The sequence below is a fragment of the Podarcis gaigeae genome (assembly GCF_964106915.1).
Source record: "Podarcis gaigeae genome assembly, chromosome: 2".
Lineage (NCBI taxonomy): Eukaryota > Metazoa > Chordata > Lepidosauria > Squamata > Lacertidae > Podarcis > Podarcis gaigeae.
The window spans coordinates 117609779-117623185 of NC_139679.1; the positions used below are offsets into that span (position 1 = coordinate 117609779).

Here is a 13407-nt window from a genome sequence, read left to right on the forward strand (position 1 = left end):
ATGCTCCAGAGGGTAAAATCTGAAGCAATGGCTTCAAGTTACAAGAAAGGAGATTCTGACTAACATCAGGAAGAACTCCCTGACGGTAAGAGTTGTTTGACAGGGGAACAGTCCACCTTTTGAGGTGGTGGACTTCCTTGAAGTTTTTAAAGCAGAGGTTGGATAGCCATCTGTCATGGATTTAGCTGAGATTCCTGCAGTGCAGGGGGTTGGACTGGATGACCCCTGGGGTCCCTTCCAGCTCTATAATTTTATACGTACAGTGGTGCCTCGCAAGACGAAATTAATTCGTTCCGCGAGTCTCTTCGTCTTGCGGTTTTTTCGTCTTGCGAAGCACCCCTATTAGCGGATTAGCGCTATTAGCGGCTTAGCGGCTATTAGCGGCTTAGAAAAAGTGGGGGGGGAACTCGCAAGACTCGCAAGATGTTTTCATCTTGCTAAGCAAGCCCATAGGGAAATTCGTCTTGCGAAGCACCTCAAAAGACGGAAAACTCTTTCGTCTAGCGAGTTTTTTGTCTTGCGAGGCATTCATCTTGCGGGGCACCACTGTAATTCTATGGATCTCAGAAGCACCTCCCTGGCTGTTAAAGGTGGCTGCGGCTGTGTTTAACGCAGCACACCTCCCACTCTCCTTTAAACAGCTGCCTGACATCTGCGCTGCTGTGCTGTTGTATGTTGGAGATAGCTTGTCCCCCGAGAGATAGTCGTATGAACTTGAAATGTAACGACAGCCCTACGTTTTTATGTATATAGGAAGACATTTCCAGCCCCGGGAAATCATTGAATATTATGTACTACTGGTATCCATGCCTCACATTTCTGGAAACAAAGTTGTTCATTTCTAATATTCAGCCAATTAGGAATTTTATTTCACTGAGTCCCAGACCCGTTTTTAAGCACATGCGTTGTAGGCAGTGCGTTTTAATGCACCACAGTCACACATTTCCCTGTCTGCTACCCGGGTTAAAAGGAACCAAATGCTCTCCAAATGCTCAATTGGGCAACATTACTGCGGTGAGTTGCTACTTTCATTTTCAGTCATGGGACTGTTTAAAGAATATTGGGAACCTGTTGTTTGTTAAAAGTGCTTGTTGGGTGATCTCTATCATATCTCTATCATCAGATCTACGGTTTTTAGATGGGGTTAACTATCGGTCCCTCTTATTACTTACTGTATTAAAATTATTAGCCGTTTTTTGACACAGCAGTTCAAAGCGACTTAAAATATTTTAAGCAAAAACACGCATATATATAAAAACCAACATTTTTTAATATATAGAATAATATATATTCTATAATATATAGAATAAAAATATATTTCTTTAAAATAAAAAAAAATCCCACCCAAGCAAAAAGTTTTTTAACAAAAGGATTGAGGGGGAGCTTCCGCCACAAAATGGGGTTGGTGGGTTAATGGATTATTTTTGTTTTTATTTTTATTATGCACTTTTTGGTTTTATATTGTGATTTTAGACTGAATTACCCTGAGACCTGCAGGTATAGGGCAGTATACAAATTTAATCAGTAACAATAAACAAAACACACAGGGAACCCCTTCGCCGCCTAAGTCTTTCTTTCGCCAAGATTCCTGTACGGAGTTGTCACCCAAACATCATCATTACCACTACTATTACTATTACTATTACCTATTATTATTGAGAAACCAGCTCCTCACGCACAAAGGAGAGAAGGACGCCTCGTGGTAAACCCTCTCTTTTCGCCCCGCATATGGCTCAGATGAGGGCAGGGAGCCGGAAGTGTTTATGAGTGCCAGGCCTGCGATAGTTTCCCGCTTCTCTAGGAGCGGCAGCCTGGGCGGCCCTGATTGGCTGCCGCCGCTCCTTATTTCCCTCGCGGCCGCCGTAGCCCCACCCACAGCGGCCATGTGCGAGGCGGCGCGCGAGGGTCCGGCAGACGCCGTGCGGCGCTTCTTGCGGGAGCACCCCGCTCTGCGCCTCCTGCCCGCGGGGGACAAAGTCCGCTGCGCCCTGACCGGCCACGAGCTGCCCTGCCGGCTGCCGGAGCTCCAGGCCTACACGAATGGCAAGAAGTACTCTCGGCTGGTCCGGGCGGCCGGGGCGCTGGACTACGGCGAGTACGGGCCGCACATCGTGCCCAGCACCAAAAGCCCGGGGCAGCTCTTCTGCAAGCTCACCCTCCGCCACATCAACAGGATCCCGGCGCACGTCCAGCGCCACGTGCAAGGCCGGCGCTATCAGAAGGCGCTGAGACGGTACGAAGAATGCGAGAAGGAGGGCACGAAGTACGTCCCCGCCTGCTTGCTCCGGAAGCCCCGTGCCGCCCGGGATGATCCACCGGCAGGGATCCACCGGCAGTCCGATCGGAAGGGATCCTGGGAGCACCCGTCCAGCAGCGAGAGCAGCGGAACGGACGACAGCATGAGCGACTTGTACCCGCCTGAGCTTTTCCCGGAGAAAAACCCAGCAGCCAAGGAAAGGAGCAGCGACGGAGAGGGGGCAGAGCCAGCGGCGGATAAAAGTGTCGCGGGGGGAGAGAGGGGGGATCCCATGGAGGTGGATTTGCAAGCAGGCACCAAAAGGGCAAAGAGACAAGCAGGCCCCCGCAAGAAGAAGCTCAAAAGTTGAAATCGGAGCTTTGGGAGAGACGTCAGTGGGAAGGAGACGTTTCTTGACACCACAAAACACCGATTGTGTGTGGCGAGGGGCTGGGGAAAGAAGACTGGCTTCGTCTGACCTAATTCTGACCCCCCCAAAAAAAAATATGTATGTCTAGTGGCTAGGAAAACAGCTGGAAAATAGGCATCTTCCCATGTGTCAGGGTTAAGTGCATTGGTTGAACAGCGTTCAGTGAATTAGTTCAAAAATCTTGGGTGATTTCTAGTTCATCGGACCATCTTCTGTCATTTCACAATCTGAGGCCCATGGCATTCTTTCAGAAATCCAGCCCTTTGGGCCTTTAAGTTTACAGATTGCAATTGTTGGGGGGAAATAAACAATTCATACTCCACTCTGTGTGTCCCAATGCTTTATTAGTCTTAGTATATTTTATTCTTCAGCACAGCAGCATGTAAACTTCTGAATACTTTTGGGGGAGACTGCCAAGGATCAGGGTCTCCAGCTGTTTTTTTGGACTACCATTTCCATCATCCTTGACTACTGGTTCTGCTAGCTAGAGATGATGGGAGTTATAGTCCAAAAACAGCTGGAGAGAGACCAAAGTTTGGGAAACCCTATTTTAGATTAACTGTGAACTTTGTTTTGTAACGGGTCAGACTTGAACTGGAATGAATTCCTTTTTAAAGCAAACTTCAATTGGTGCATTTGTGACTGTGATTCTATCTGGTTAAGGGAGGGGGGAGCAAATGGGCTCTGCAATAAAATGTTGCGGTGTGGAGAACTCCCAGTTCAGGATTTAAAAATGTAATAAAATATTAGGCAAAATGGAGGCTGGAACCAGGTCTGGGTAGTTTGTCACTGCCTGCAGCTTCAGTGACAAGTCAGAAAATGCAGGAAAACAAATCAAGAGTTATATAATTGGGTGGGAGCTGGAAGGCTGGAATAAAGCTTACGAAACTGGCAGTAAGAAAACATACATACACAAATCTGCTCTTTCCAAAATATTTTTTTTATTTGTGGATGATGTGTTAAACCATAAATACAGTTCTGCACAGGCTGTGAATGTAGGCACACCAAAAAGAGAATATGAGGAAAGACACAACTCAAGTCTCCTAAGGAACTCAGTTTTTAGCAAATTTCTAGTCCTTGTGGATTCAGAGGTGCTTGAGAGACAATGTGGGTGATGCTTGCTGAAATCACAGAACCCAGTAAGGGTCCATCAGAGATCTTCATGACCCCATGGACCAGAGCACACCAGGCACCCCTGTCTTCCACTGCCTCCCACAGCTTGGTCAAACTCATGCTGAATTCCCCCCCCCCCCCCGGGCAAATATTTATTTCTCCATTGATTATACATAGCTTCAGGAAATATGGAATAATTCAACATGGACCACACCTGCAAGTCTCTCCCTCCTGAACCACCAACACAGTGCTCTCATGACTGGGAAAGGAACAATTCTTCAATCCAACATGAGCTTAACAGGAGTCTCTCTACCCACACCTGTTAAAAAAATGGTAAAATAAAGAATCTAGAATAAAGGTGGCAGTCACATAACTAATGTGTGGGAGAATGTTTTTCAAAGATAGGGCTGCTAATGCATGCTGATTTTCCCGGACATTACTGGGATTTCACATTTCAAAGGTGGAATTGATGTCCAGGGTGAATTTCTGAAAGTTGGCGCCTTGTCCTGAATCTGGGGGTTGTCTTAAAAAAAGCTCAACAACTTTTGACAACCCTAAGCAAAGGCTATTAGCCATGGCTGCCGAATGGAGATTCCATCTCTAGGGCTAGTCTACCTCTGGGTATCAGTTACATGAGAGGGCTGTGTCCTTTATGCTCTGCTATGGCCCACCCAGAGGACTCTGGCTGGATGTTTGGAGGAATTAAGGAAGCTGGACCAGATGGGCTCCTTGGGCTGATCCAGCTGCTCTCACATTCTCAGAGCACATTTTAATAACTCGGGGACATCCAGCAAAGGATGTTGGAAGATTCAGGGCAAGCATAGAGTTTAACTATAGAACTCACTGCTGCAGGATGCAATGGCTTTAAATCAAATTCATGGGGCGTAAGTTGTACCTCCACTGCCAGAGGTGGTTTACCTCTGGATAACAGCTGCTGGGAATCGCAAGTGGGCAAAGTGTTATTACATGCAGGTCCTGCTTTTGGGATTCTATTGGGCATCTGTTTGGCCACTGGGAAAGCAGGATGCTGGCTAGGCCTCCTATCCAATCCAGTCTGTCAGGCTCATCCTTGTTGGAGGAAGAGCTCTACAACCCAGCAGGGATTGTGTGGCTGCTGTATTCATACTACATGACCACCCTGAACAAACCTATCAGCACCAGTAAGTTGATACTGAGACTGTTGTGGATCAAAATTTTAATATATTTCCAACCCCAAGTTATTACAATTTTGACCCACAACAGTCTCAGCATCTTACTTTCACACGCCCTACCATTCTGCAATAGTCAAAAACCCACACCTTTTTAGCTTATAAATTTATGGCTGATTTGGGGTAAAGGTAAAGGACCTCTGGTTAAGTCCAGTCGAATTTGACTTTGGGTGCAGCACTCATTTCCGCTTTCAGGCCAAGAGAGCCGCTGTTTGTCCACAGACTGCTTTCCAGGTCATATGGCCAGCATGACTAAACAGCTTCTGGCACAACAGGACACTGACGAGTGCCAGTGCGCACGGAAAAGCCGTTTACCTTCCCGCCACAATGGTACCTATTTATCTACTCGTGCTATTGTGCTTTCAAACTGCTAGGTTGGCAGGAGCTGGGGCAGAGTAACGGGAGCTCACCCCGTCACGGGGATTCGAACTACCAACCTTAGGCAAGCTCAAGAGGCTCAGTGGTTTAGACCACAGTGCCACCCACTGATTTAGGGACAGTTTTATCAGTCCTGCTGGCCAGCTTCCCATTGAGGCATCTGGTTGGCCACTGTGAGAACAGAATGCTGGTCTAGATAGGCCCCTGGCTTGATCCAGCGGGCTATTCCTATGTTCTGTGTGTAAACAGGTGTTCATTAAACTTGGCTTTTTTGCCCATGGGCAAACCGTATTTCTTAAAACAGTGGGCCAGGAATCTCAACCCACTCTAGTGCTTTCTCCTCACTTGCCTGCCTGGTTCCCGAACTGTTGGACCAATGTCAGCACCATAATCAGCACCATAATTTTATTGCACACCGGGTCAAGTTTCCTGGGAGACAGAAATTTAGAGGAGCAGGAAGAAATGAAGATCTCCTTCCTCTGGAGGGAAACGGCCAGAGGAAATATTGAGGGAAATCAGATATTCAAAGGTTAGTATTTCAAATAACAATAATAATATTTCACCCTCCCCCTAAGAAATCCCCACACACCTGAGAATAGCAATGAAAGGGAAAAAGGAAGAAATATGTAATAGGAGGAATGAAAGAAACTGGCAGCTTGGGGTGGGCATAGGGAACGGTGAAGGGAGGAAAGGAGAAGAAATAGCAGGAGATGAATAAAAGTACTTGTGAGAGGTGCATGGAGAGAAAAGAAACATAAAATAATTTGACGTCTCCACTTAGAGCAAAATTCTGCCTAAAATGAAGCTATCATGATTCTTCCATGATACTGCTCACAGCTTGAGGAAAGCTGAACCGTGGAACTCTGTTACGAATAAATTGCTAAGGCAAAGAATTTAGAAACTGAGATCAGGGAGAAGTGGTTTTCAGCTAATTGTGCTGAACTTCATCTCAGATCTGCCACCATTTTGCGACTGGCTCTGCCCTCGCACCTTGTGACTGGTGGGCCTCACATTTGTTGCTGGTGGGTCTAAGTAAGTTTCAGCCCTTTTAAGTGTTTGCTGGAGGTGGACAGTTTTGAGACCAACCCTGTTCTGGTGAGAAATTAGCTCAGCCTGGCTAAAAAAATCTGCCCACGTAATCTTGTTTCTGCACTGTTTTTGCTTTCCTGTGTGCAATGATCCGTCAGCCACCATGGAAGCTTTTCCTGCAATCTGTGCCTTTGTACAGTTTCTCTCTGCTGCGGAGCCATAAACATGGTTGAAGCTTTTACCCTGCACTCTCGGATTGCTGATACGGTTTCTCTCCTAACTCAATGATTTGGATTCTCAGATGAGGAAGAAGGCAGATGATGCAAACCTTTACAAGGTTTCTCGTGCTAGGTGGATTTTCTTGTGCCTGAAGAGGTGCGAGGGGTCGCTGAAGTTCCGCCCACATTCGGGACACACGAAGGGCCTCTCCCCCGTGTGGATTCTCCGGTGGTTCACAAGCTGCGAGAGCTGACGGAAGCATTTCCCACACTCCAGACACGTGTACGGTTTCTCCCCTGTGTGAATTCTCTGGTGTTTTACAAGTGGGGAGCGCTCTCGGAAGCACTTCCCGCACTCGGAGCATTTGTACGGCTTTTCTCCCGTGTGGATTCTCTGGTGACTGATAAGGGCCGACCTCCTCCGGAAGCACTTCCCGCATTCCGAGCACTGACACGGCCTGTCACTTGTGTGGGTCCTTTCGTGCACGAGTAGCTCGTTCCCTGTGCAGAAACTCTTCCCACAGGCCAGGCATTTGTATGGCCTGTCTCGTGTATGGGTCCTCTTGTGCCTGATCAGGTGCGAGGGGTCTCCGAAGCTTTTCCCGCAGTCGGGGCAGCTAAAGGGTTTCTCCCCCGTGTGGGTTCTCTCATGGTTCATGAGCTGCGAGTGCTGGCGGAAGTCCTTCCCGCAAATGGAGCATTTGAAAGGTTTCTCTCCCGTGTGGATTCTCTGATGTTTAATGAGGACTGATCTGCTGCTAAAGCTTTGGCCACATTCCGGGCATTTATATGGTTTCTCTCCCCTGTGGATTCTCTCATGGGCAAGGAGACCTGAATTGTGGTTGAAGCTTTTCCCACACTCTGAGCACTGATACGGTCTCTCTCCTGTGTGGATTCTCATGTGAGTAGTAAGATAGGCACTGGTGCTAAAGCTCTTCCCGCAAACAGAGCACTCGCAAGGTTTTTCTCCGGTATGGGTTCTTTTGTGTCTGTTGAGGTGAGACGGGTCGCTGAAGGCCCTCCCACAATCCGAACATGCATATGGCCTCTCCCCTGTGTGGATTCTCTGGTGGCTCCCGAGCTGAGAGTGCTGCCGGAAGCATTTTCCGCACTCCGTGCACTTGTAGGGCTTCTCTCCCGTGTGGATTCTCTGGTGTTTCACAAGTTGTGACTGCTGCCGGAAGCACTTCCCGCACTCAGGGCATTTGTAGGGCTTCTCGCCCGTGTGGATGCCCTGGTGGTTCACGAGCTGGGAATGCTGCCGGAAGCACTTCCCACACTCAGAGCATTCGTAGGGCTTCTCTCCTGTGTGGATTCTCTGATGTTTTGCGAGCTGCGAATTGTATTGGAAGCACTTCTCGCACTCGGAGCATTTGTGTGGCTTCTCCCCTGTATGCATCCTCTGGTGGCTAATGAGGACCGACATCCTGGTGAAGCTTTGCCCACAGGCAGCGCACTGGCACGGTTTCTCGCTCGTGTGGATTCTCTCATGCATGAGAAGCTCGTTCCCTGTGCAGAAACTCTTTCCACACACCAAGCACTTGTACGGCCTCTCTCTCATGTGGGTCCTCTTGTGCCTGATGAGGTGCGAGGGGTCACCAAAGCTTTTCCCGCAGCTGGGACAGCTGTACGGTTTCTCTCCGGTGTGGATTCTCTCGTGGTTAACAAGGTGAGAGTGTTGGCGGAAGCCCTTCCCACAAACGGAGCATTTGAACGGCTTCTCTCCCGTGTGGATCCTCTGATGTTTAATGAGGACCGATCTACTGTTAAAGTTTTGGCCACAATCTGGGCATTTGAACAGAGCCCTGTTGGCTTGGATTATTCCATGTGCGAGAAGATCAGACGTCTCCCTTAAGACTTCTACACACCCAAGGGGTCCTTTTTCGTGCTCATCCTCGGGGAGACCCTGCTGTAATATTCTGTCCTCCAGTTCCTCGTACCTGCCCTGGTGATCAATCAAGTTGTCCTCCTCTTCTGCTAGGCAGTTTCCCTGCTGGCTCTCAGAGGCTTCATCTCCCAGATTGGGGCTCCAAGATAAATTCTGTTCCGCTCCTCTCAGTAGCATCGCATGTGGTTCCATTTCCGTAGGATTTCCAGCCTGATTTGGCTCATTCCCACACATCCACTCATCACCTGCTGGAATAAGAACAGAATTGCAATGTGCGTCTTTTTTTTTGAGAGAGAGATGGGGGGACAGAGAAAGGAAGCAAGCAAGCTCTGACTCTACACTAGGAACAGCTGCATGGAAACAGCGACGGTGCCACATGCCTGAATTACATCCCAGTTAGACTACTGCAACCTGCTTGGAAGCCCCACCTGAAACATCATATCTTCCTATACGAACTTAAAGGTAAAGGTAAAGGTACCCCTGCCCGTACGGGCCAGTCGTGTCCGACTCTGGGGTTGCGCGCCCATCTCACTTAAGAGGCCAGGGGCCAGCGCTGTCCGAAGACACTTCCGGGTCACATGGCCAGCGTGACAAAGCTGCTCTGGCGAACCGGCACCAGAGCAGCACACAGAAACACCATTTACCTTCCTGCTAGTAAGCGGTCCCTATTTATCTACTTGCACCTCCTGGGGGTGCTTTCGAACTGCTAGGTTGGCAGACGCTGGGACCGAGCAATGGGAGCGCACCCCGCCACGGGGATTCGAACCGCCGACCTGACGATCGGCAAGTCCCTTATACGAACTTACCTGGGTGCTAATATCCTCAGGTGAGGCCATTCTCTCTGTCAGAAGCACAGAGCCTTTTCTGTGGCAGCCCCCATACTGTGGAATTCCCTCTCAGGAGATGTTAAACTGCCTTCCTTTTTGTTATCCTAAGGCCTTCATATTCATCCAGGCTTTTGAAAACCAAGGTGCGGGTGATGCAGACCACCAGGCCGCTGTCAGGGCAAACTGCATCTTAAGGCTGGTTTTAAATGTGTTTCAATGTGCTTTTAACTATTGTTTCCTGTCAGGATAGTTTTACTTCTTTGTATTTGATACAGTCAAACCTCAGGTTGTTGAACATAATCCATTCTGGAAGCCTGTTTGGCTTCCGAAACATCTGACAACTGAGGTGCAGCTTCCGATTGGTTGCAAGAGCTTCCTGCACTCAAGCGGAAGCCGCGTCGGACAATTGGCTTCCGAAAAACATTAGAAAACCGGAGCATTTACTACCAGGTTTTCAGCATTCGGGAGCTAAAACGTTTGAAAACAGAGCCGTTCAGGAGCCGAAGTTTGACTGTACTGACCTGTAAGCTGCCATGGTAGAAAGGTGGGATAATAAATACATCAAATAATTAAATAATCTCCGGCTTTAAAAACAAACCAAGCAAGGTATGTGTGACTCTAAATTAATGGAGATTAGATCTATAAATGACCAATAATCATGGTGATTAACAGCAGAATGTCTATCGTTCCCCATCTCTAGAGCACAGTTTCCCAAAGTGGTCGATACTGATCCTTTGGGGTCAAATTGGGGGGGGGGAGGCCCAGGATAGGATGAGAGGGCAAATCAAGCAAAGAGGATCCTTGCCTGAGAAGGTGGCAACTCCATCATCGGCCTCTTGCTTGATATCCTGGAAGAGCAATCCCTGCCAAGTGTCTTGAAGAGCGTCCTCTGTCTCAGGGAGATTCATTTTTTCTTGCTTCTGTGGACTCAGAACCTAGCAACAGAGCAGCAGAGATCTTGTTCAGTAAGGAGCTGCAGAAAAGGAGAGAGGACCACTCTGAGAATTATAGCTCTGTGAGGAGAATATGGGGAGGGGACTCCTACGAACTCTGAGGATGCTTAACAAACTACAGTTCCCAGCATCCTTTGGGGAAAGCTTTGACTGTTGAAAGACCCTCTTGCCCTGATGGGAGGGGAGATTGGACACCATATTAAAAAAAAAGCAATTGGTAATTTCCCTTCTTTTGAATCTGTTTCCCCGTATAGTTCTATCTAAATCTACACACCTCTGTTTTTTGCCTTTATAAGTAAAGAAAATCCCATCAGGGAATTCCCATTTGAAGCATATATTTTTCTTTTAAAGGGCCTCTGTCAAAAATTTATGCAGTGGTACCTCAGGTTAAGTACTTAACTCGTTCCAGAGGTCCATTCTTAACCTGAAACTGTTCTTAACCTGAAGCACCACTTTAGCTAATGGGGCCTCCTGCTGCTGCCATGCCACCGGAGCATGATTCTCATCCTCAAGCAAAGTTCTTAACCCAAGGTACTATTTCTGGGTTAGTGGATTCTGTAACCTGAAGCGTATGTAACCTGAAGCATATGTAACCCGAGGTACCACTGTAATCCTCTCTCTTCTTCAAGACCTCTTTTAAAATTATAATCCTCTCATCATCTATTTTAAGATCTTTTTCATAATATGCCTGGAGCACTCCGTCTTTGATAGAATTTCCTAGTAATCTTGATCACGTCGACAGAAAGGCCCTTTTCTCTTCCTTTCTCTGATTCCAGGTGCACTGAACCCCCTTCTGCTTCAGTCCTGCTAATACAGACTGTAGTTGGAGACCCAGGCGGACACATTTCTCAGCTCAGCAGACACTGAAGTAAAAAACGGGGCTGAGCCAGAAGCACTCCAAGTACTTGTTCCCTCCAAAAATCAATGCATTGCCTGAAAATATTATCCTCTCTCTGCAGGGTATAATCATAAATCAATATTCTTCATGGGGAATGCTTCTGCCAAATGGAAACAAAGAATAAGGTCAATATTCAGCAACATGCATGTTTCCAAATCTTAAGAAGAGATTGTTGTTGCTGTTGAATTATTATAGTCTGTGTTTTCATCTGCGTTCCCGCCCCGTCCCCACAAAAAAACTTCAATTTCAGTTGAGAAAATTGATGACTTTGCTGCTTCCTCTCTGCACTGTCAAGATTTTGCTGTGGTTTGAGCCGGTAACGTCAGTTGGGAAACCTCTATTGGCTGTGCCAATGTGACCGAATCCCCCAAACACTCAAAAATAGCGAGTCTCAAATGATCCTCATAGCAAGGCATCGATTTGGACACAACAACCAAAATATCGGAAAACAGAGGCCAACTTTTCCGCTTCTTGCTGTCAAGAGACTGGCTGCTAAGCAAACAAGAAGGTGCGCGTTATTAAATATAGTATTTGTTGTTGTCGTTTAGTCGTGTCTGACTCTTCGTGACCCCATGGACCAGAGCACGCCAGGCACTCCTGTCTTCCACTGCCTCCCGCAGTTTGGTCAAAACCAAACTCCATGGACAAAACAACAGGTATATAAAAATATAGTATTTAGTAACAGCTTTAAGAGGGAGTGTTGGAGGAGATTGCAGATTTCCATCTGGGGCTGTGGAGACAAGTCAGTTTTATTTATCTATTATATATATATAAATTTTAAAACAAACGAGGGGCCAGCCATTGTGTTCTCTTTTCTCCCAGCAGCCCTCGGTGTAACCTGAAACCTGCAGAGCAAACTACTACGCCCTTACCTAACTGAGCTTGCAGTCTCCTCCCCATAGAAAACTGGGATTAAGTGCATTAAATGCGGGCTTTGTGGCTGCAACATCGCCAGGGCCTTTTCCCCACCCCTCTCCTCTCTCCTCTGCCCCTTGCTCTGCTTAGCCTCCAGCCTGACGAAGGGCTCTGCTGAACCCGAAAGCGGGCGCTTTTCACACTCACCGACATCACCGCCCACCAGCTGCCCTGCTCTCTCGGGTCCTCCAGCCAAGGTTGAGCGAAGCCGGAAGAGGCTCTCGCGGCCTCTCTAGGAACGAAGGCTCGCTCTCCTTAACCCTTTTAACGGGAGGCGGAGAAGGCGGTGGGGTGGGAGAAGCATTTTCAGAGTCTTGTGACAGCTGAAAGGCTGCCAACGTAAGATGCCACGATGCAGCCTTCCCCAAGCTGGTGCCCTCCCATCAGCACCATGGAGCTTTGCCTTGAGTGTTCGCTTAGTATGATGTTGCTGCTGGTTTATTTATTTTAATTCTGTTTGATTGAAAACATTTCGATTGAGCAAAATAACGCGAAAAAAGGAAAAAGAGCATTAAAAGAAACAACCACTATAATTCCATAATACAAAGGTATATGAGTGAAATTATTATTCTAATACATATACATTTATTTGCAACCCACTGTGTACAGATCTGTAGGCGCAGACCATCCCCCGACTCAAACTAGTTCGTGAAGAAAATCCCCAAACTCGGTTCCATGGGTGACTCTGGGTCATATCTATGCGGTAGCTTATCTTAAAGTTTTAAGTGTCCATATGTTTATCGCATTTATAAATTTATAATTTATTGTTGTACATTGTTTTAACTGTTTGTTTTCTTTCTGGGATTGTACCTCCAAGTGTGTTTTATAAGCTGGTCGCCAACTATAATAAATTATCTATCTATCTACCTATCTATTTAACCCACTGTTGTTTTTTTATAAATGTATTCCAAATGTCATTCTATTTGTCCAGACACAATCTGTGTCTATAAGCTATCTGTCTGTCTGTTGCAAGAGTTGTCAGAATAAAGGGCGACTATAGATTTATCATTCCACTGACTCAAGTCTTTTAGCTGTAGCGAGGGCACAGCAAAACCATTTACGTTGACAGGTTGTCAAATCCAACGTAATTTAAAATAATGTTATCCTCTGACAGTACTACCCCCCCGTGCCAAAAAAAGTAATATTTATAATATAACAATCAGGGACTTTCTCCCAAAACTTCATAAGCATAGGATATTGCATAAACATATGTATCGAAAAAGCATTATCTTTATTACATCTCCAATATGCTGCCATAAATAGTTCCCTTCTATACAAATGTAAGAGTACAGCTGAGATGATTGTACAGAATCA

At 47.0% G+C, this 13407-nt stretch overlaps 3 protein-coding genes and 1 long non-coding RNA gene across 4 annotated transcripts in view; 3 read left to right on the forward strand and 1 right to left on the reverse strand.

Moving 5' to 3' along the window:
- Positions 1-13407, forward strand: part of LOC310838313 — a 437762-nt gene that overhangs the window by 328383 nt on the left and 95972 nt on the right. The window lies entirely within an intron of this gene.
- Positions 1-13407, forward strand: part of LOC310837528 (uncharacterized protein) — a 331410-nt gene that overhangs the window by 43579 nt on the left and 274424 nt on the right. The window lies entirely within an intron of this gene.
- Positions 1749-2988, forward strand: SURF2 (surfeit 2). Its single transcript, XM_083725186.1, has one exon. It carries the CDS (start codon positions 1764-1766, stop codon positions 2604-2606), a length of 843 nt encoding a protein of 280 aa, XP_083581312.1. The 5' UTR covers positions 1749-1763; the 3' UTR covers positions 2607-2988.
- LOC310837348 (uncharacterized protein) lies at positions 5756-12304 on the reverse strand. The gene is made up of 3 exons (XM_083723789.1): positions 12241-12304; positions 10133-10262; positions 5756-8745 (listed from the first exon to the last, which is right to left on the reverse strand). Exons 1-3 carry the CDS (start codon positions 12244-12246, stop codon positions 6725-6727), a joined length of 2157 nt encoding a protein of 718 aa, XP_083579915.1. The 5' UTR covers positions 12247-12304; the 3' UTR covers positions 5756-6724.